The 22,160-nt window shown below is 40.1% G+C and overlaps 2 protein-coding genes and 2 long non-coding RNA genes across 9 annotated transcripts in view; 2 read left to right on the top strand and 2 right to left on the bottom strand.

Annotated features, from left to right (window-relative positions):
* Window positions 1-2,329: 2,329 nt before the first annotated feature.
* Window positions 2,330-21,611, bottom strand: LOC114145956 (uncharacterized). Its single transcript, XR_003595798.1, has 3 exons — window positions 21,511-21,611; window positions 17,700-17,705; window positions 2,330-2,340 (listed from the first exon to the last, which is right to left on the bottom strand). It is a non-coding gene; the product is annotated as an uncharacterized LOC114145956 (long non-coding RNA).
* LOC114145947 (atrophin-1-like) lies at window positions 2,737-5,665 on the top strand. The gene is made up of 2 exons (XM_028019643.1): window positions 2,737-5,422; window positions 5,588-5,665. The coding sequence occupies exon 1, from the start codon at window positions 2,916-2,918 to the stop codon at window positions 3,894-3,896; it is 981 nt and encodes a 326-aa protein (XP_027875444.1). The 5' UTR covers window positions 2,737-2,915; the 3' UTR covers window positions 3,897-5,422; window positions 5,588-5,665.
* Window positions 8,080-10,669, bottom strand: LOC114145955 (uncharacterized). The gene is made up of 2 exons (XR_003595797.1): window positions 10,605-10,669; window positions 8,080-9,948 (listed from the first exon to the last, which is right to left on the bottom strand). It is a non-coding gene; the product is annotated as an uncharacterized LOC114145955 (long non-coding RNA).
* LOC114145935 (probable cation-transporting ATPase 13A3) overlaps window positions 9,538-22,160 on the top strand; it is a 28,238-nt gene continuing 15,615 nt past the window's right edge. The window contains exons 1-16 of one of the 6 annotated variants that reach the window (XM_028019619.1): window positions 9,538-9,886; window positions 12,591-12,660; window positions 13,019-13,192; window positions 14,112-14,282; window positions 14,388-14,458; window positions 16,443-16,526; window positions 16,648-16,717; window positions 16,821-16,955; window positions 17,126-17,198; window positions 17,272-17,403; window positions 18,290-18,457; window positions 18,547-18,704; window positions 20,096-20,284; window positions 20,659-20,720; window positions 20,799-20,949; window positions 21,045-21,167. In XM_028019619.1, the coding sequence (XP_027875420.1) occupies window positions 12,607-12,660; window positions 13,019-13,192; window positions 14,112-14,282; window positions 14,388-14,458; window positions 16,443-16,526; window positions 16,648-16,717; window positions 16,821-16,955; window positions 17,126-17,198; window positions 17,272-17,403; window positions 18,290-18,457; window positions 18,547-18,704; window positions 20,096-20,284; window positions 20,659-20,720; window positions 20,799-20,949; window positions 21,045-21,167 (1,815 nt within the window). In that variant the 5' untranslated portion in view covers window positions 9,538-9,886; window positions 12,591-12,606. Of the gene's footprint in view, window positions 9,887-12,590; window positions 12,661-13,018; window positions 13,193-14,111; window positions 14,283-14,387; window positions 14,459-16,442; window positions 16,527-16,647; window positions 16,718-16,820; window positions 16,956-17,125; window positions 17,199-17,271; window positions 17,404-18,289; window positions 18,458-18,546; window positions 18,705-20,095; window positions 20,285-20,658; window positions 20,721-20,798; window positions 20,950-21,044; window positions 21,168-22,160 lie in introns of those variants that run through there. The other 5 variants (XM_028019618.1, XM_028019620.1, XM_028019621.1 and 2 more) reach the window with 5 other exon arrangements.

The following is a 22,160-nucleotide window of genomic DNA, read 5'->3' on the forward strand; positions in this document are numbered from 1 at the left end:
AAAAGTCCAGCATGTAGATAAAGTCTCCTAACAGAGCATTGACCTTCATGTCCTTTTGACTATTTAAGTGCAAATAATTGATTATTTTCTAATACATTTTATAGCTTCTAGAATATTCATGAATAGAAGCTCAATGCTGTTTCTCCATGTTTGGTTCTGGTTCTGGAGATGCAGAGCAGAACCAGAAGACCTGAGAGATCTGGAAGGTTGAACAACAGCAGATCTTTAATGTGTTGTGCTAAACCGTTGAGTGATTTATAAACTAGCAATATTTTAAAGTGTAATTACTCTAGAACTGGGTGATGTGCTCTATCTTCCTGGTTTTAAGTTTTAGCTGCAGCTGCCTGATTATTTATTTATTTATTAGGCAGACCTGTGAAGACTCTGCTGCAGTAATCAATGTGACCAAAGATAAATGCATCTTGAGACCAATTCTCCAGACTTTTCAAGTCTTTGGCAGAAAGAGTCAGAGACACAAGAAAAACATACAATCATGCAAATCAAGGTCGTTTTAATGTGTCATGTGATTAATTGATTTATTGCGACAGGCTCATGCATGAGGCTGAATGGCCCTAATGTAGAACCGTCTACAGGTGCTGATATTGGAGAGGCCCAGTGTTGGAGCCAATGACTACATCAGTGCAGCTACACCTGCTCCATGCTGCACCATGTTGGAAAGAGACGACAGCATTTTAGGTAGATTAAACAATGCTACCCCCATGCATAAATAAAATGTGACCCCCAATCAAAGTTGTTTTGTCTAATGTCCATACAAGGAATCTCCTGTGATTATCATTCAGTAGTTCATTGATGAGCATTTGCTGGGCATTATTAGATCATAGATGTGGCGATGTTTCTGTGGCACCAAAGAATGAAAACTACACCTTAGAATGACTTATAACAAGATAACAATTCAACATTAATATTAAAATATTAACATATGTTATAATTATATATATTAATATATTTTTTTGCCTTGTAAGAGTGATTTGAACTGAGCTATGTGCTACAACACAAGGTGCCCTGCATGAATCTTTTGCTATTTAGCTGGTGCAATGTGCAACTTCTGTAGTCCAATTTCTCTCATTAACCAGCGCGTGGATCCGTCATTGATCCTTCGTCAATGAAAGTCATGGAAACGACGTCAGCGGCGGCAACCCTATAAATGACGCTGACCTTCTGAAATCTTTCCCTTTGCTACGGGACTTCTGAAGGAGACGCCTGAAGGAGCCTAACGCCTCGGAAGGTTTGAACCCATTGAGAAGTCTGCATTGCGAAACTTGCTGAAGAAGAACTAAAACCCGCGAAAGATGGATCCTGGCCAGGAGAAGAATCAGCAAGGTGACCAGCTGGAAGGTTAATATCATTCTTCTACTATTTTTAATAAACAAAAACAAGTTATTACTAAAATAATAATGAATTGTTTAGTTTATTTTGTGTTTGTGTGCGTGTTTTTCTACGAAATACTGCCTGCTGTACAAAAAAAGACAAGTAGCATTCTTGCTAGCATAGATCTTTCTTAATTAATGAGCCTTTTTCTTGACTTAATTTCCAGGAAATGTCAGGAATGTTAACCTGTAGAGTAGTGTTTTAAGAAATATATGCATTTTGGCTAATTAATGTCGTTGTAGTTGAATTAATGTCAAATTCTTGAAAAAATTGCTTGGTCTTGACAGTTATTTTTTGAAAAATGCTCTGATAAACACTCAGTTTCCATGGATACGCTAAATATAGTACATTAGCTATTTAATGTTACTTAAAAATCATTTAACAACATGTATTTTATATACAATGGGCACAATATAATGGGCATTTTAACACTGGATATGGATTTCTAAACCAGATAAACAGTTTTATTTTTGTAGGAGCCCCTTTTTACTGTATACTTGTGTCGACCTGTTTATTTAGATCCCCAGTCTTTAGAGTCTGACTTTTACAGATGTACATTTCTGCTGTTAATGGAGTATATAAATACATATGCTCCTGTACGCACAGGAGCATATGTATTTATTCATACTGTAGGTTTTACTGATGGGGTGTCAGAGTAGCTGTGGTTGTGATTCTGAACATTTGTGGCGCTCGGGGGAATTAAATTTAATTAACTGCAGTTAATGTTTTAGTAATTTAAAAATGCTAATGGAAACATATTAATTACTTTTTCAATTCTCTTATAGTGTTAAAGTTATGTAAGCAGTAATTTAAGTTGAATCGTAATGAATGGCTCATGTATCTTGTTTTGGCTATTAAGTTTAAACTTACCTGTTCAGCAGCATCAAAGATTTGTGAGAGTTATAGAAGAGTAAACTGAGTAACTTGTTGCAGTATTTTATTTTATTCACACTAATAGTACAATGTAAGATTAAAGGTATTTTATTAGCTATTAAAAAGTCCTCAACACAGCACATACTTCGTTAATTTATATTTAGACATTCTCGAACCTGGGTATTTTTTTATTTCAGTGTTCTCTTTAAACATTGCTTTGGATTTTTGTGAAGGTCTTGATACTGAACTATAGTTTTTTCTTGTTTTCCTTCACAGCTCATAGTGTAGCGCTTCCAGCAGATGGATCCCCAACGTTGGAGAAACATCTAGACGATGGTAAGGATCTTGGTAAGGTGTGGTCACATGTTTTTCCGGAAACCATGTCAGGCAACATGGTTTCTGGAGATCATGGAGAGGAGTCGCGGTGTAGTTCACCTCCTCTGTCTGTTGACTGTACTACCAGCTCCAGTAGGAGCTCCAGTCAAGATGATTGGGCTACCAGTTTCAGTGGTAGCTGTATTAGCAGCACCAGTGGTAGCTCTGCTACCATCTTCAGTGAAGATGAGGTAGGTAGTGAGTGGACTAGCAGTTACGGTAGTATCAGTACTACCAGCTGTAGTCCAACAGTGGACCGTCCTTATGCTGAGCTCGAGATGGCTCAGACCTCACTTGAATCCACACGTGGACTTGACAAGCAGGAAGAGCCCCTTTTGAGTTCAGCTGACTACAGACTTTTTGGTATCTCACAATGTCATCAGGTAGGATTGGTAGGGAATGTGGCTCGTGTGACATCTGTGACCGGCGTAAGCAGAAAGAGGACAAAGGGCAGTGACTCTGAAGAGGAGCCCCCTGCCAAGAAGACTAGGGACACTGTTGCGGAAGAGGAGCTCTCCTCCAAGAGGACCAGGAAGAGTGATTATGCTGAAGAGGAGCCCTCTGCCAAAAGCACCAGGTATAATCAAACTAGAGAGGAGCTCCTGTCCAAGAGGACCAGGGACAGTGATGCTGAAGAGGAGATCCCTGCCAAGAGGTCCAGGAACAGCGATGTTGAAGAGGAACCTGTTCTCAGTCCTTCCACAAATACGTTGTGTGAGGATCCCCTTCTGTCATCCCCTGTTATCAGTCCCTCACAAGGGTCGGTGCAAGAGGATTCTTTTCAGTCCTCCCCTGTCTCCAGTCCTTTGCCCATGACATTCTGGGTGGATCCCATTTTTTCACCCTTCAGTCTTTCACCTCAGAGTGCATGTGAGGATCCCATTCTGTCCTCCCCTGTCTTCAGTCCCTCACCAAGAATGCCATGTGAAGGTCCCATTGTGTCAGTTCATGCCATCAGTCCCCCAATCAGTGAAGATCCTATTTTGTCATCCCCTGTCCTCAGTCGTCCACGAAGGACAGCGTGTGAAGATCCCATTGTGTCTTCCCCTGTCGTTAGTTCTTCACCATCACCATACTGCAAAATTCCAAGTTTGTCATTCCCTTGCATATGTGTCTGGATGAAGTCTCAAATGGACAAAGAAGAGGAACCAATACCTTCAACATCTGAGATTGGATCTGACAGAACTGGAGAAAGAGTGAGTTCCAGACAAGTGTGGATTAGACCTCACTACGACTTGTCAAGTGATGACTCTGATTAGATTGTGATCTTGAGAAACTGAAGATCTTCCTGAGAAGTCCTATTAGGATACCACAATTTCTCTGTTTTTGTTAAAGCCAATGGCTTTCTAGCAGGACCGAGGATGCCTTAGGTAGCGTCTCACACCAGGGCTTTTCTTTATCCCGCTGCTAGATTGTTCATTTTACATGTTAAGGATTCTAGCAGGACCGAGGATGCCTTAGGTAGCGTCTTGCACCGGGGCTTTTCTTTATCCCGCTGCTAGATTTTACATTTTAGGTGTTAAGAATTCTGGCTGAACAGGCAATGCTAACTTTTTTGCGATTAACCAATGAATGACTAAATGCTGGAGAAGGCTAATTAAATTTTTTGAGAAACAAGACCATATTGCTGAACAAAAAACACTAAAAGGAGTCGGACATGGCTGGTGCATAAAAGATAAACGATAAAAGGAATGAGACAATGCTACAGGATTAATACTAAATCTAAAACAATCTTGCTGGGTAAAAATCAAACCTAAAAATGATTAAGACAACGCGGCTCGGGACACTAGAATCAATACAATTGAGACAACACTGCTGCAAATTTAAGACATGAAAAAACACAAATTGAGACACAATATAATGGGTTGAGCTGTGGTATAAACGGATTGAAACAGCGGTTTTAAAGTTATAACCATTTTGGTCTGGACATTATAAAATCCATTATAAAAATGAGGCGTTTTTGCGTATGAAATAACAACTGCAGGGACAATAACAATGGGAGTTAATTCAAATGTTCAAAGATAACAAGAGGAAGAGAGAAATGGGCAGGTCCTTTGAATCCCAGAAATGAACTGTTTGGTATGGTGGCTGGATTCCAAAACCCTCAAGTCCACATGTTAAAATGTCGTTGAACTCGGGTGATAATGGTTTTAAAAGTAGGTAATGCTGCTGGGTGTCAAGCCTAAAATCTCTTAGAACTGAGAAGAGACAACACTTTTTGGGACAGTTTCATCTCTTTAAGGATGGAGACGACGCTTCTGCGGACAAATGAAATCTTTCAAATAGTGAGAAATTTAAATCTTTTAGGACTAATATGATGCCATGGTGGATAAATTAAGATGTAGAGGAATTAAAACAACCCTGCGGAGTACAAATTAAAATTTTTAAGGATGAAAGAAAAAGACAGAGATAAATCTTTGGTTAATTCTTGGTCCAGTGACTTGGACCACCATAGATATATTCTGAGGACCACCAGGAGCTGCAGTCACCTTTCTGATAAAGCAAAAGTAAGTATCAGTATCAGTCCCAGACAGAGCAGCGCGCAGTGAGACTGCTTCTTCCAAGATTCTCTCTGTGCTTCTGTCTCTGTTTTCCTCTCTGCTCTCCCATGTTTCAGGGCGTAGTAGCGGTGCTTCCCCACACGGTGCTCTCTAATATAGTAAATTGTTCTCACCTGTTCCTCCATTAATCCACTCTCCCAGTCTTAATCTTTCAGGTTTTAGCTGCTAATCGCTGGATTCTTTCGTTGTTGTCCATGTGGTTCCTGTCCTCGTAGTTCCTGCTTGTAAGTTTTTGCATTCCACAACACATAATACTGCTTGTTAATTCACCTGCTCATGGGTCAGACGTTGAATATTAAAGAATTTTAGAAACATTATAGAAAACTCAGCGCTGACTTCTGATCCCAGATTCAGATTCTGCAGATCAATAATGTCTCTGATTATCTCAGGTTGGATCTCCTGGACCTGCAAACCTCCACCTTCAACACCATCATTCAGGAAGAGGAAGATAAGAGAACCTAGTTGACGAAAAAAGTAAGAACATTTTATCTACACAACATGACTAAACATTTCAGATGAAGTTGCGTAGAGTTGAGTTGAAAGTTAGAAACTGGTTCTGTCTGCTGTCCATGCATATTTTCCTCTTTAACTCTGTTGTCTTTTCTCTTTATTTCATTTTTCCGTCAACTCGTGTCACATGACTTGAGTTGACCAACGATTAAAGCAGAAGACCTGCTCCACCTGCTGTTCTACTGGTTGTAACAGATTGTGGGAAAGGTGAGGACATGATGATGACTTGATCAGAGAGTCCCCTTCAATCATCTGTTATTTAGACTGAATGTGTTGATTCTCCAGCATTTCAAATTAAAATTCACCTGTTACGATGTCAGACGTTGAATATTAAAGAATTTTAGAAACATTATAGAAAATCCAGCACTGGTTTCTGATCCCAGATTCAGATTCTGCAGATCAATAATTTCTCTGATCATCCCACGTTGGATCTCCTGAACCTGCAAACCTCCACCTTCAACACCATCAGTCAGGAAGAGGAAGATAAGAGAACCCAGTTCAGAAAAAAAGTTAAAAAAACATATTTTTACCCACCTAACAATTTAAAATACGGATGAAATTGAGATCACTGTCAAAACTGTGACAGTAACATTTCTTCTGTCCATGTGTATTCTCTTTATTTAACCCTGTTGTCTTTTCTCTGTATTTAATTTCTCTATCAACTTACTGTATGTCACACGATTTGAGCTGCTGATCTACTGGTTGTAACAGATTGTGAAGAGGTGACGTCATGATGATGACTTGATCAGATACGGTGACCAACAAGTGCAAACGTGCAGCAAACAGTGAAACGAGCTGCAATCAGGTGAAACGGCACACAAAACGCGAAACAAAAAGATCTTTTTACATTTCCAAACTGAACTTGCTTATACCGTCACTGAAGCCAAAAACGGGCAGCACCAGATGACAAGAAGAAACCAGACTGCTAGGATTCTCCTGGAGACAGACCATACCTCGCTTTCGCCCAAGACATACGATCAGTTTCAAAAAAGACATGGACTTTGACTCGGTCATAAACTGTCCCAATTCCTCCTGGGAGTCTGGGGACCCACAGTCTGTTCTGCCAAACCGAGGAGTAAAACATGCACAGGAAAGTTTAGTTTAGTTATATAGTTACATTTCTTCATTCAACTGTCACTACCAACTTCTATGACTATTGTTGAAAACTTTAATAATGCTTAATTGTGTTTATGTCATCAGAAATTGTTACAATAAAAAGTGACATACTAACACATGGCAGATTTATTTATTTTTGTTAAATTATTTTTGAAAGCTGCCAAACAGGCAACAAATTAACCATATGTTAATTAAATACATGAGAAAAATAACCAAAAAACCCTTTTTAGGTACGTGGTACATTACATCCAGATTACCAGATGCACCGTGAGACTGTTAGGCAGGTCTGATGGTATTTGTATTCCATCTTTTCTTGCTTTCATCAATGTCACATTGCAACATACCCGTGAACACAAACCGCACTAGACATGTCTGTACATGACTGCCACTAAAGACGTGTCTCTGCTTCAGATTATTCATCAGATCATCCAGAACTGGAACTAACAACAAACCAAAAGTATAACAAATTAAGGAAAATTTCAGCGGAGAAGACACAAACAATCTAGAATGACATTGGTTTCCAAAAAATGGATAATTTCTTAAATTTGCTCTTTAAAGAGCGAAGGCTCATTTGAACATTGTGAACTGCTGGCAAGAAATCCAAAACTTCTGCGTGACTGTAGCCGTCATGAAAGTATGTCTTAATCAGATCCTCTTCTGAGAGCGAGTCCAGCACCGACCCTGTTAAACAAAATAGAGCAGAATAGAAATTCTTTTACTGTCCAACAATGGAGAAATTCAGGTGCTAAACTCAGATTTGTTGTGGTTAGTACCAAATAACACTAGGTGTTATCTGGTACATAAAATGGCGACATATTGCCTTCTGTTGCCATTCTATGTAACAACCTAAATATAAATCAAATATTTGACACTCATATTTAGATATATCCCAATTGGAACATTCCATCTTTTTTTTTGCTTAAATTGATACGAAACAGTGCTAGGTGAAATCCATAGTTCAGAAGAAGAACAATCAATTTAACTTTGCCTTTATTACCTCTAATATTCATATAAAGTAGTTTTCTGCCATTATCCTGCTAGTTTGCTCAACCAGCTGGCAGACGCTGCATCTTTTTTTTTTAAGTGACAGAAGGAGATTTGTTTCATCTGCTGTGGAAGACCCAGTTGCCAGGGCCTTTCGGGAGATCCCTGCGAACTTTCCCATTCAGCTGGTGCCAACTTCACCTCTGAGCTTGAGCAAGAGCACAAGGTTCATTTGAGACGCCTTAAAAGACTTGGCTCTACTGAAAATTCATTTCATTTATTAATTTTATTTAAGTATCTTATTGAGGCCAACAGGAAATACTGCTGTCATGACATTCTTGTAAATTCCTTTCTTAACATTCTATTGCTGAATTCTTTCAAAATGAGGCAAAGCTTCACCTACTGAACAGCTTTCAGAAAATTCAAGATACGGCTTGATGCAGACCATAAGAACTTTCACTGGGACACTCTGACCTAGTTGGAGGTCTTGGTTACTTTCCTCTTTCCAAATACTTCATTTACAACAACTTTTTCATATGTCCACCTGCAGGATTTAGTGGAGGACACTTGTAGAAACAAGGTGCAAACTCTGAACCATGAGACAAAATATCAATGCTTGATTGGACCTCCTGTTGCATGAATTTCTGCATTGACGCACCGTGGCATAGGCGATCAGCCCAGATTGCTTCTGGTCATCTGGTCTGGCTTCTCTCGTCTTCCTCTCCACAACAGCCCATAGATTTTCTCGGGGGTTGAGGTAAGAAGAGTTTTCTGGTCAATCAAGAACAGGGACATGATGGTCACTGAAGCAACTTTTGGCATTTTTGGCAGTTTCATAGATGTCTGTGTTGACAGTAGACTTCAGAAAACCCAGAGGACCAACATCAGCAATGACATGGCACCCCAAACCGTCACTGACTATAGAAACTTCACACTGGACTTTCTGTGTCTCTCCACTCTTCCTCCACACTGTGGGATGTCGATTTCTAAATGAAATGCAGAATTTACTTTCATATAGGACTCTGGACCTTTTCTCCTTAGCCGAGGTAAGACATTGTCTCTGGTTCCGGAGTGGCTTTACTTGGGAAAGGAACTTTTGTGTCTAGTACTCAGATGTCTTGCTGGTGGCTCCTATGGAATGGATTTTGCTTGACAGTCTGTTCCAAGCTGTGGTGCTCCCTGTTTTTGGTGCACCTTCTCCCACTTCTTAACTTCCACCCCGTTTTCTGTTAAAATGGTTGCACACAGAACTTTATGAGCAACCCCCTCCTTCAGCAATGGCCTATTGGCTTACCCTTCTTGTGAAGGGTGTCAATGACTGTCTTCTGGACATCAGTTAAGTCAGCAGTCTGCTCTATGATTGTGTCTTACTGACCAACCCAGAGTGAAAGAGGCGTTCATAGGCTTGGGAAACCTCTGGCTTCGGTGTTTTCACTTGAAGCTGTTTGGGATGTGACATGAGGAGTTTCCATTAACAACTTTTTTGACATTTTTCAAATTTTTTGAGACCCTAAATTTTGGATTTTCATTATTTGTGCACGATAATCTTCAAAATTGGAATATGTCACTTCATTTTCTGAAAGTGCAAGAAATATTGCACTTTTAAGCATTATTAATTTCTTACGTATTGGTAGTACTTGCAAAATACCAGTATTATTTTGCATTGGGTTAAGAAGCAGTCACATAATGGAGAGGTTGTTGGACTAAATGTCCACTCGGTTTGCCGTAGTTTCCCCGAGTCTTGAACGTGTCCTCTGAATACCTGCTGCGTGGACACATGGACATGCCGCTGCCGTGCAACGATTTGTTTAAACTTCCAGAAACTCAACTTTAAAAAAAACCCAAACAAACAAACAAACAAACACACACACTGTGTCCCCCGTGATGACTTCACATCCTGTTTTCCCCACTTCCTTCTGAATGATCGGCGTGGACTGGGACCGTCCTGTCTCCACGCACCGTGTGCCGCGATCGCACGCTGTCAGATCTGGGGGCACCGTGGAGTTTTTCCAAAGCGACGATCCGGACTCACAAGCATGCAGCGGCTGATTTGTTGACACAGAAGAAAGGAGGCGTCGGTAAGTCTCCACTGCGAGTGGAAACGTCCTCAGTTAAATTCTGGGATTTAAGGTGTTTTAGGCTATTGGTAAAAAAAAATTTAAAAAAATGAGAGAGAAAAAGATCACATTTTAACTTTATCTGCAACTTGAAACTTGAACGATTTTGTGTAATCCATGGGACAAAATCTATGCAATGTGCTTGTTTTGATTGTGCAAGAGCTTTTCTTATGGCATCGACAACCTGACTGGAAATAAACAAAATATTCCGCTATGATTAACTTTTTTTTAAATTATTATTTCTGCATTGTCTGCGTTCTGCGTTGGAGTCCACTTTCTTGGCTCTTCAGGCTGATTTATGAGCTGAAAACTCCTGATATTTGCAGTAATCCTCTAATCTGAGTTCCTATCGCAGCTGAACTCTTGGTTCTGTGTGAATGGCTTTATGTCAGCTCAGCATTCTTGCATTCTTTCCTCTGAGCTGAAGTGTTTAGTTTGTGACAGCGACGCAGTAGTGATTTTTTTGTCAGCACACCATGCACTCCCTTCCCCAGTGCATGGGAGCCTCTTCCCTCCAGCAATGTGCCGTGGCGTTGGGTGTGTAGAGTGTAGCTTAATATTACTCTTAGTAAAGAAAGAGTTATGTGTAGCTTTTATCTTCTACCTTATCTGCAAAGTAGAGGTGGGCGGATCAATCCAAAAATATTGATAATATCATTATCAATATGCCCCCACCCACCTTTTTTCCCCAGTCTGCTGTGAATCCTCAGGCTAGTTCGCATGACCACCGATGAAAGGTTTTCCTTTACCAGTGAGTTGTTTCTCCATATGAATACATGAGTTGATTGACAGCGCTAAGCCCCTCCTCCTGGCTCTGATTCTTTGTTTTTGACCAGAAGTGGTGCATTTCTTCAGAAAAACAGTAGCAGCTCAGGGAGGAGGTGAAGGAGATCGATCTTTTCATATATTAACTGTCTTGTACTGTAAAAACATCAAACAGATTAGATTTTTAGTCTGTTTGATTTTCTTTTTCTTTCTTGTTGTCTGTTGTTTTTAACTTTTTTGTACAAGCACTTTGAATTGTCTCTGACTGGAAGGGGCTATAAAATAAAGTTGCCTTGCCTTATAATGTCACGACATGGTGAGAGTTTTATCTACTATGTAAAAAACTTTTTCTTTTTTCTTTTTTTTTAATCAAAGTTACATGCTGCAACTTTAAGTGAAATAATCTGCCAGGAGAGCTAGTACTTTGTATCATCATTAAGGAATTATTGACTCAAAACAAGCTCCTGTCTCTTTCTCACTTGGAAGTAAGTTTTGTTTTATTTCAAGTGTTACTAAGACATTTGTACAAGAAACTGGACAAAAAATACCTGGTAAGATTTTGTGGTTTTTGAGGTGCATACAAAAAACACTTTATAGCTTTTTATTAGTGAAAAATACTGAAGATCAGCAGCCACATACAACCTGATTGAAGTACAATGGGTTTGTGGTTATGAAGTGACAAAATGTGAATAGTTTCACGTGAGGCGTTAACACTCTGCAGGGAGCTGAGAAGAATCTGAACTGGGTAATTCTTCTGTGTGCTTCAAAGAGCCGGGCTGCCTGAGGATCAGACGTTATTGTCGGTAAAGCTGTTCCAGAGTGTGAACATGTGTACATGGTGCCCAGGTTCAGATGTATTACAGCCTATATTCCACTGGATCGCTGGTTAACACCACGGCAGTCACATTGCACATGAGAAATTGCACAACAGTGTCAACAAAAGTTTAAGTAGAGGTTGTTGGCATGGAGATCCAGATAATGTAAAGTTACAGGTTTTTCAACAGAACAGGAACCGTTTGGCCACACGGTTCTTGTTCTGGTAGTGATTTTTTTTGCTTCCCTTCCTTCTGTTTATGTCTTCCAACGACTCACAGTTAAATGCCTGACATCATCTTTATTCAAGTTTTGTTGCTAAAGTTATTTACCATTTAAGTCCTAAACGTAGCGGTGACGATCCAGCCAAATTTGTAGTACCGTGATTCCGTCGCACTGCGCTGTCTGAAAAATTCCAACGGTTTCTGAACGGGGAAGCGTTGCCCTTTCCAGCCAATATCAGGTTATTACGGTAATTTCACTCCCACCGTAGCAGGGAGTGAAATTAATCTTGGGACGCTTTTTTAATAGATGGTAAATTGCGAAAATAACTTGCTAGATATTGAAAGTTCTAGTTGTTATGGATAAATGGGCTAATATATGTACTCGCAGGACATTTAAAAAACTGTGTAAAATAAGCAAAAATATCCAGGTGGAGATTTTCAATTCAGTAAATAAACGGTTAAATAGTATTAGGAGGCTTCTTTGTGTTAAAGGGGAGTTTTCCTTTCTGCTGTCGCCACATGCATGCTCATTGTAAGCTATTGCTGCAAACCCAAAGACACGTGTTGGTATTTGACAAAATATAAATTGAACTTCACTGCATATTTTAATAACTAGAATCACTTTGAAGTGTATGTAAATGACTTTGAATCGGTCTGTATGATTGAATAGAATTTCTAATTATTTATAATTATGTTGTGAATTGGCTCTACACAAATAAACTGAATTGAATTAAATGTAATCTATTTTATGCTCTTGGTAAGAGATTATGTTTTAATGATAATGATAATTATAGAGAGTTAAAGTTTTGTCTCTGTAAGGATTAAAATTAATTTGTCCTCACCTATTTATATTTTCTTTGCAGATGTTAGGTTGACAAAATGAAGACAAGAGAAGATGTAAAAATAATCAACCAGGGTCTGGACGGTGAGATGGTAAATACAACTGTTTTGTTTCATTACTTATTGTTCAGGCAATATTCCCGCGTTATACTAAAGTTAGAAATTGTGACGATATATTTGGCTCCAAATACATGTAAACTCAATTGTTCTTACATTATTTTTAAGTTTAGCAAATAGAAATAATGTTGGTAATCCTAACTGATCTAAAACACAATGGCAGGTATTGCAATACCTGCCATTGTGTTATTCACTAGTACATAAAAAAATATCACAGCAAACTTGATATCTTTTGGTTGTTCACGTAACACTTCCTTTAAAACACGGCGATGCATTTGACTGTGAAGCGTTTCAGCAGAAACGGTTGTGCGTGTGTGGGTGTGTGTGTGTGCAGGAAGTCAGCGGCTACCGCCCCTGTCTGTGGAAGCTGGTCCTGGTTGGGGTGGGTGCAGTTTGCTCTGGGGGTCTCCTCCTCCTGCTGCTCTACTGGCTGCCTGAGTGGGGCGTCAAGGGGACTTGCACACACACGTCTCTGAGTGATGCACACACCCTGCTGCTCAGAACCAAGGTGCAAAACAAAACCAACATTAAGCAACGAACTTTGATAATTTATTCATAACCTGTTTGGACTTGTTTTCATACGAGCAAAACATGGGAAGAGTAGAAAACACCTGATTTGTGTATATTCTGCATGTTGTATTTCCTTGATTAATTTGAACAGCAAATGTTAAAGCTCTAGTATGTAACTTTTATTAATAAAATATATTTTTTTACATACTTGTTGAAACTGTCACTATGTCAAGAGAGGACAATATGAGACAGATAATCTGAAAAAATTGAGCTCCTCTGCATTGTCAGTCCTCTGCTCCTCTTTATCTCCCTACAGCAGGGGTGGGAAATCCTGGTCCTCGAGGGCCGGTGTCCTGCAACTCTTAGAAGTCTCCCTTTTCCAACACACTTGAATCCAACAGCTGAATCACCTCCTAAGTGCAGTCAAGTTCTCCAGAGTCCTGCTAATGACCTTATTATTTGACTTAGGTGTGTTGAAGTAGAGATGCATCTAAACGTTGCAGGAGACCGGCCCTCGAGGCCTGGAGTTGCCCACCGCTGCCTTACAGTGAACACAGTGTATCATGACTCCTAAGGCTAGTTAGCATAGCCACCGATGAAGGCGAATAAACAGTTTTCCTGTTGTTTCTCTGCCATTAGCACATTTAGTGACGCATACATGAGGATTATTGACAGGGTTAAGCCCCTCCTCCTGGCTCTGATTGGTTGTTTAGGTCAGGAGTGACGCATTTCTTCAGACGGCAATAATAATTCAGGATAGAGGTGGAGGAGATCGAACTTCTCACATGATCTGTCTCATAGCTAACTGTCACAGCTTGGTGACAGTTTTATCAAATATGTCAAAAACCTTTTTTTTAAAATAAAAGTTACAACATACTGAAGCTTTGAGGAATGTCTTTTTTGGGTGAACTCTGTAGGATGAGTTCAGGCAGTGGTTTCGAGTCAGAGTCCACAGAATGCTGGCTCCAGGCAGGAAGCCCTTTGACGATTTGGATGTAAAACCCAGAAGTCAGCTCGCAAACGGAAACTTCGGTCACCAGGTCTGCTCTGTTCAAGATGAACAGCTTCCCCAGGAGCAGCAGGTTCAGGTACGTTACATTACATGTGTTTTTACTTATATGGAGTATATTATTGTGGAACATAATGACGAAGAATTCGGCCTCTGATCATCTTAGTCTCCTTTCCCCCCTTAGATACAATACTTCACACACCACAGCTTTAGATACTACTGGAATGATGCCATCCAGAACTTTGCATTCTATCAGTAAGTGGTTCTCACAGCCATTTCACCTATACTGCCTTATATTGAGACAATAAACCACTAAAATGAACTAAGTCTCTACTTATGAAGTGATAGCACAACTTGTCTTACAAACTTACATACAGTTGAGCCCACAATTACAGTTCTGCTGAAATTGTGTAATATTAATTATTGTGCTGAGAAATAAAGTTAAATATTTTCATGTTTCAAGGAAACAAAGTCAGACGATAAAGCTGTGCTTGAAGTTTCTGGAGAGCCTTTCTTTCTTCTCCATCAGGATGATTTGGTCAAATGTTATCCCTGCAGTCTCGCAGCGTTTTAGTTTCTGGTTCAGATTCTCTATCGGCTTCATATTTCTGGCTGGACTATTCCAAACTGTTGCCATTGTTTTCTGGTAACTGTCCACTCAGTGGGCAGAAAACTGTCCACTCAGTGCAGGTTGATGCAGGTTGATGTCCGACCTTTTCTGTATTTGTTTTTATTCTAGCTTGGAATTGGTAGCAGGTAGAAACCCAATGTTTCCCTAAAGGGGCGGTATTATGTGTTTTCCAGGCACATAGTGCCATTTTATAGTTCAATTAAATAATTATAATCAGTAATATAATAATCAGTTGTTATAAAAATGCTACATATATATATCAAACATGACGTAAAAGAAATTTGACATTGCAATTTAAGGCCTTGAAATTGGACGTCCGTCTCTTTAAGAAGCTCCTGCTCTTTCCCACAGTCCGCCTTCAGAATGTCATCACAAGAACCTTTCTCTGTTAAGAGCTGGACTGAGAAATGGTTCATGTAATGAGCTCAGGAGGTGACCAGTTCCACTTGGTGTTTGCTAATTGCTGCTGGCTAGTCTGAAGGAGCAGAGTGGGGGAGTCATGGGGAGGAGAGGTGCTCTGTGAGGCAGAAGCTTGAAGGCATCGCTCAGTTTCACCAAACGTTTTGCAAACCTGAATAGTTGCCAGGGGAGATTTAAGGATTTCTCACACATGCATGAAATAATCAAAGCGACACTCCAGGCATGTATTTGATGAGGGAATAACTTTATAAGATTATGTAAAGCTCTAAAAAGTCAACTTTACATAATACAGCCCTTTTAAGGGGGACACATTATACTTCATTTTAAATGGGTTAGGATTGGTCTATGGGCTATACAATTTATTATTGTAAATTTTTTTGTATCATTCTCATAAAATGAGATTTCACCTCCTCATCCTGCTTATTTTGAACTCATCTCAGAATGAACCGTTTTAGGTCTCTATCACTTTTATGCAAATGAGCTGTTGCTGACCACGACCCCCAACTCACTGTTTACACTCGACTTTTCCAGTAGCCACTGTGCAGAACAAACAGTGATAAAACCAGCTGACCAGCTTAGTTTGGGTTGCTAGGTAACAAATATATCAGTGCCTGCCAATTGTGACGCCATAATCGAGAGGTTTTTAAAACGGTTCGTTTTCCACACAACAAAAACACATGAACTTTTAGCCAGAAAATGATTGGATGTTTTTTTTTCTTCTTTTTTGTTACTAAAAGCTGTACGGAACCAAGTGAAAGTACAAAAACATTTCAAAACAATAGTTCCCCTTCAAGTGAATCAACCGGCTCACTAGCTTGAACTGAAGTCACTAATCCAACCCACTGAGACTAATATTGTTATAAAATGGCAATTTACCATCTAACCATTTCTTCTTTCATCCTGTGGAAGAGGTCTGGTGAAATGTAGCATCTCAAATGTTACTCTGTGAAGAACAATAAGGCTCTTTCTGGTCTCTTCTTTAATCCAACATACTGGGTCCCAATTTTTGATCCAAAGTTTGGTTCAGACAGCACACACCCAGGTTTTGGTTTGAAGAAAACAGCCAGCGTATTTTAGTGTGTAGCTGATGTGGATCTGTGCATGGTTTATGCATGAGGGCCCTGACATTGTTATGAGTGGAAGAGCTGTCCACATGACAATAGAAGATAAGACTCTGTACTTCCCTAGAGGCCTGGAGGATGTGAAGGAGAGCTGTGCCCACATCCACTCCGAACACAGCCGTGGGCTGACCAAAGCACTGCAGGACTACAGGTATCTCTCTGCATTAGAGTTTTATTTTATTTATTTATTTGATGAATAAAAAAAAGAGTCAATTCCCACAAATTTACTGGTGACAAAGTAAAAAAGGATTAAATCTCAAACATTCTTTCAGGAGGTTGTTTTTCGGGGAGAATGAGATCGCTGTGAGAGTCCCCTCTCTGTTCAAGCTTCTCATCAAGGAGGTGAGCGTTGAACCCGCGCCTCTTCCTTTAACACTCCCGCTTTAATCAGCTCTGCTTCCAACAGTTCCAGATGGTTTTTTGTTTCTCTCTTATTTCCCACCAGGTGCTGAATCCTTTCTACATCTTCCAGCTCTTCAGTGTTGTTCTGTGGACCGCCGAAGACTACTACTATTACGCCACAGCCATCGTTTTCATGTCGGTCATATCCATAGCTACCTCACTGTACACCATTAGGAAGGTGAGGCATAGACGAGCGAAAGCTGACCGGAGCTGACCCTGTTCAACTTGTTTGTCTTCTAGATTTCTACACATAATGTTTGTCACTGGAATTCTGGCAGTCATGTGACCGTTTCTTTTTTTATTATTATTATTATTTCTGAGTAAATCTCCCTGCTGACTGTTCTGCAGCAATACGTGATGCTGCACGACATGGTGGCGTCTCACAGCGTGGTGCGAGTGTCGGTTTGCAGAGGAGACAAAGGCATGTTTGACGTTCTGCTGCACGTCGCTGCTGGAGTGCCCGCTCTCCTCGCTCACTGTTGTGTCCGTCTCAGACACAGAACAGGCCATGTCGACGGAGCTCGTGCCCGGTGATGTCATCGCCATCCCGGCCAATGGGATGGTGATGCCGTGTGACGCCGTGCTTTTCCAAGGGACCTGCGTTGTGAACGAGAGCATGCTGACAGGTGTGGATGTTTGCTGGGCTTCAGGTTCTTTTAAGTTTTAAGGGTGCAGTATGTAACTTTTATTTAAAAAAAAAAAGTTTTATAGAGTTGGGTAGTAACTAGTTACATTTACTCAGTTACATTTACTTAAGTAGGTTTGTAAAATAAATGTACTTTTAGGGGTACTTTTAGTAATACCCAATTTCCTCATTTCCTCCCTAAAAACAAGTACTTTTTACTTTTACTTGAGTAAAATTTCCAGATTCTGAATGAAAAAACAAACATGTTTTAACCAAAACAATTCACCGGACACAGACACACACCTGCAGATTTTTGTTAAAATTTCATAAGTTTTATATGAAAATAAATAGATTTTGCAAAAATGTTCCTTATGAATGATCTTATTTTCTATTTACCCCATTTATATGAGTTATTTTCATTCTGGACTTTAACATACCAAAATGTCCACAAAACTTTATATTTTGGTTCGTCTGATGACGTCATTTTTAATTGTTAAATGATCAATGTTTTGATCAGTTCAGTCGCCTTTTTACCAAATACTTTTTTACTCTAACTTGAGTAATTTCTTGGATGGCTACTTTTTACTTTTACTTGAGTGAAAACATGTTGAAGTAGTGCTGCTCTTACTTGAGTACAGTTTTTGGTACTCTATCCAGCTCTGGAAATGAGACAGCTATGATTGAGCTAGCATGATGCAAGACTCGAAAAGTCAATTTTACACAATTCTGCCCCTTTAAAATCTTCATTTGTTCCTGACCTGTGGAAATATTCTGAGAATTATTTTCTACTAATGGCATCCTAAGTGCTACAGTTTGAGCTAAAAAGAAAAAAATCCATCCAAACTTGGCTTTCACTGGATATCTCTCCACATGCCTTCTTTCCGCAGGCGAAAGCGTTCCAGTGACCAAAACCAGTCTGCCCAGTTCGGGCGACGAGGCGGCGAGGAGATACAGCATGGAGGAACACAAGAGACACACGCTGTTCTGTGGAACCGACGTCATCCAGACCCGATTCTACGCTGGCGAGCTGGTGAAGGCCGTGGTGATCCGAACAGGTGAGGCACCAGCTTAAAAATGTCTGTCATCAAAACGCAAAAATGACAACAATCTCTATGACTTCCCTCCGCCTAACCCCCCCCCACAGGCTTCAGTACAGAGAAGGGCCAGCTGGTGCGCTCCATTCTCCACCCTAAGCCCACAGACTTCAGGCTGTACCGGGACGCCTACCTCTTTCTGCTGTGTCTGGTCGGCGTGGCGGGCATCGGCTTCGTCTACACCATCGTCCTCAGCATCATGAACAAGGTCCCACTTCTGCTGTTCTACACACGTCTGCAGGGGCTTATCATGTTTCTCAGCGTAAAGATGTGGAAACGCATTATGTTGCAGACACAGAACAGGCCATGTCTGTTCTGTGAATTCATTTTGCATGAATTCAAATGAAAAAGTGTAGAAAAATCCAACCTTTAATTTGTACATTTATACAGTTGGGGGGGTGGGGGGGATACCACGTGAGTAAATAGTTTTTCACCAATATAAGCCGTGTGATAACAAATGTTGCTGGACGATAAGTTGTGACAGAAGTTCTTGGCATAAACGATAATGTTGTTGTTTTGAGTCCATTTCCAAGTAATATAAGACAATACACCCAAACACCAGTCTCCCAGCTGAGTTTAGTGCATGTTTATCTTTGTGATAGTAGGACAGAATAGACTTTTTTCTTGCATAACTATTAAGCAATGTCGCTCCTATCTGCAACTGTCCTATCAGTAAGTTTTAGAGGTTGATTTGCCTCCCTTCCTTTGTTCTCAATGTGAGATATCAACGTAAATACAGGTGCCACTTAATCTGCATTCCCCTGGGAAAAAGGAGGCCATGGGTTACTTATTAAAAGTTCCTACAAACCCTGATCAGCTTTTAGAAAGTTTAAAGGAAATTGATTTCCTCTGTTATATTTTGTGTATTTGGGTCAGTGGAAATTTTGTGGTAACAATTACTTCTTAAAATGGATTCCCCCCATTAAAGGGTCAGTATGATGTAAAATTGACTTTTTTAAGCGTTACTTCTTGTTATAATGTTATTCCCTCATCAAACACATACCTGTGAGGGTTGCTTTGATTCTTTCATGCAAAAGAATGAAAGAATGAAAGAATTCTTTCCAATTCTTTCCAAATAATTTGAGAAATCATTTAATCTCCCGTGGCAACCATTCAGACGTTGAAGGCAACCTAGTGCTAGCTGAGTGTCAGCCCTTCCACCGCAACACCACCCCTTGGCTCCTTCAGACTAGCATATACCTTCTTTCTTAATTTGCAGCAATTAGCAAACAGCTGGTGGAACTGTGTGCCTAATGAGCTCATTATAGGAGCTATTTCTCAGTGCAACGCTGGTAAAAATCTTGTTAAAGGGTTAGTAGAGGAGCCATGTTGTGATGACTTCCTGAAGGCAGAGTTTCAGAAAGAGCAGAGATTTTAAAGAGACAGAGGCCCAATTTCAAGGAGTTAACTTACAAAGTCAAATTTCATATTTGATATATATGACATCTGAAGGTGTTTTATAGCATGACTTTGCTATAAAATGGCACTACATAGCTGCAGATAATGATGCCCCTTTAAGGCTTTTCCCATGTCTTTACTAGGGATGCCTCTAAATGTGGGATTTGTAGTTTTCATTGACGGTGTCTGAAAAACATGAAGGTTCCAGCTAAAACCATCATCATTGAGTCTCTGGACATCATCACCATCACCATTCCACCGGCCTTACCGGCGGCCATGACAGCCGGCATCGTGTACGCACAGCGGCGTCTGAAGCGCATCGGCATCTTTTGCATCAGTCCTCAGAGGATCAACATGTGCGGCCAGCTTAACCTGGTCTGCTTTGACAAGGTAATCCACTGCAACAAGACAAGTTCACATTTCACTAGCAGATTTTTTTCAGTTGCACCAAAACATTTTCCCATGTTGTTAGTGAAACAGTCTGCTAGTAGAACTGGTACTTTTTTAAAAAAAAAAAAATCAATTTTCAAAAATTATTGACTTTAAACAAGCTGAAAAGTTACTTGTAAGTTAGTTTCGTCTTATTTCAAGTGCACTAAGATATTTGCACTATAAACTAGATCAAAAATACTTGGAAAAGATTTTCTGTTTTTGCAGTTATAAAAATGATCTCATGAAAAGGAAGCAGTTTAAGAGTGAAGCAAAGATCCTGACTGAAATACTCTGGTTGGTGCTTTAGCTGCATGTTTGTATTTATCCTGCAGACTGGCACCCTCACTGAGGATGGATTGGACCTGTGGGGCATCCATAGAGCAGAACATGGCAGGTAGAGGAAACGTCTCTCTCTCTCTCCCTCATTTCCTCCCTAAAAACGAACGCAGAACTCCCCGACTTGCTACTGCAGCTTTGTAGCTCCGGAGCCGGGCCCAGCCGAGGAGCGCTTGGTGAAGAGCGCCTTCGTGGCCTGCATGGCAACGTGTCACTCTCTCACCAAAATAGAGGGAGAGCTCTCCGGAGACCCTTTAGATCTGAAGATGTTTGCCTCCACAGGCTGGGTGAGTAAAACGTTCTTTCAGACAGAAAGAACTTTTGAATGTGTTTCTGTTTCTCCAAATAAATATTTATGGATTTTTTCCCCCCCACTCTTTAGATCTTAGAGGAGCCAACAGAAGAAGAAACTGCTCTTCACAATCCGCTGATGCCAACAGTGGTCCGACCTCCAAAGCGAGCCATCACTGGAGACGGTCAGAGCCAGTCACAAGTCCAGAACATGGTACATGTCCAACATGTCCACTTTTACATTAGTGCAAGACAGGACATTCACGTTCTGTCACATAACAACCACAAGCTTCAGCAGATTTGATCAGGATTCTATTCAACAGACCAACACAAAGTAGGGCGTAATTGTGAAGCAGAAGGAAAATGATTCATGTTTTTTTCTTTTCTTTATAAATTAAGGTCTGAAAAGTGTGGCATACATTTGTAGCCGGGTCTCTTCTACTGTGATGCTTCTAAATAAAATCCAGCGGAACCAGTTTCCTTCAGAATCATGAAATCAGTAAATAGATCCGCTTGTAATTTAATTAGTGTCTGAATCCAGCTGCTCTGTGAAGAACACTGCAAAAACGCAAAATATTACCAAGTATGTTTTGTCTGGTTTCTACTTCAAATATCTTGGTTCATTTAAAACCTGACATAACTAACTTACATGTAGCTTTCCAACTTGTTTTAAGTCAATAATCTTTTTAAAGATTTTGCTGGCTCTAGTGGCCTTTATTTGAAAGAAGTTTGACAGGAAAGAGGGTAATGAGAGAAGGGGGAAGATGATGCGACAAACGTGGGAGTCGAACCTGCGACCACCGGCACGAGGACTAAGGCCTTAATATGGGGGTCGTGCTTTGCCCCTGCACTACCACAGCACCCCAAGTCAATAATTCTTGAATATTGATAAATAGTAACAGTTCCAATGGTTGATTGTTTCAGTTATAAAATGGAAAAAATATGTTGTTAAGAGAACAAAATATGCTGGTGAAACTACAACTTTTTATTAATATTCAAGAATTATTGACTTAAAATAGGCTCCTATAATCTTGTTGAAAAATTACTTGTAATTTAAATTTGTCTTATTTCAAGTGACCTGAGATATTTTCAAAAACTAGACCAAAAACTACTGAAGAGTTTATGTTTTTGCAGTGAAATCCAGTTGAAATGTTGCCATAAGCATTTTTGGGAATACTTTTCATAGCTGTGTGTGAGAGTTACAAAA

This window comes from Xiphophorus couchianus, chromosome 6 (assembly GCF_001444195.1).
Source record: "Xiphophorus couchianus chromosome 6, X_couchianus-1.0, whole genome shotgun sequence".
NCBI classification, from domain to species: Eukaryota; Metazoa; Chordata; class Actinopteri; order Cyprinodontiformes; family Poeciliidae; genus Xiphophorus; species Xiphophorus couchianus.

Coding starts and splice junctions, on each gene's coding strand:
- LOC114145947 (XM_028019643.1), top strand. CDS start 2,916: ATGGCTCAGACCTCACTTGAATCCACACGTGGACTTGACAAGCAGGAA.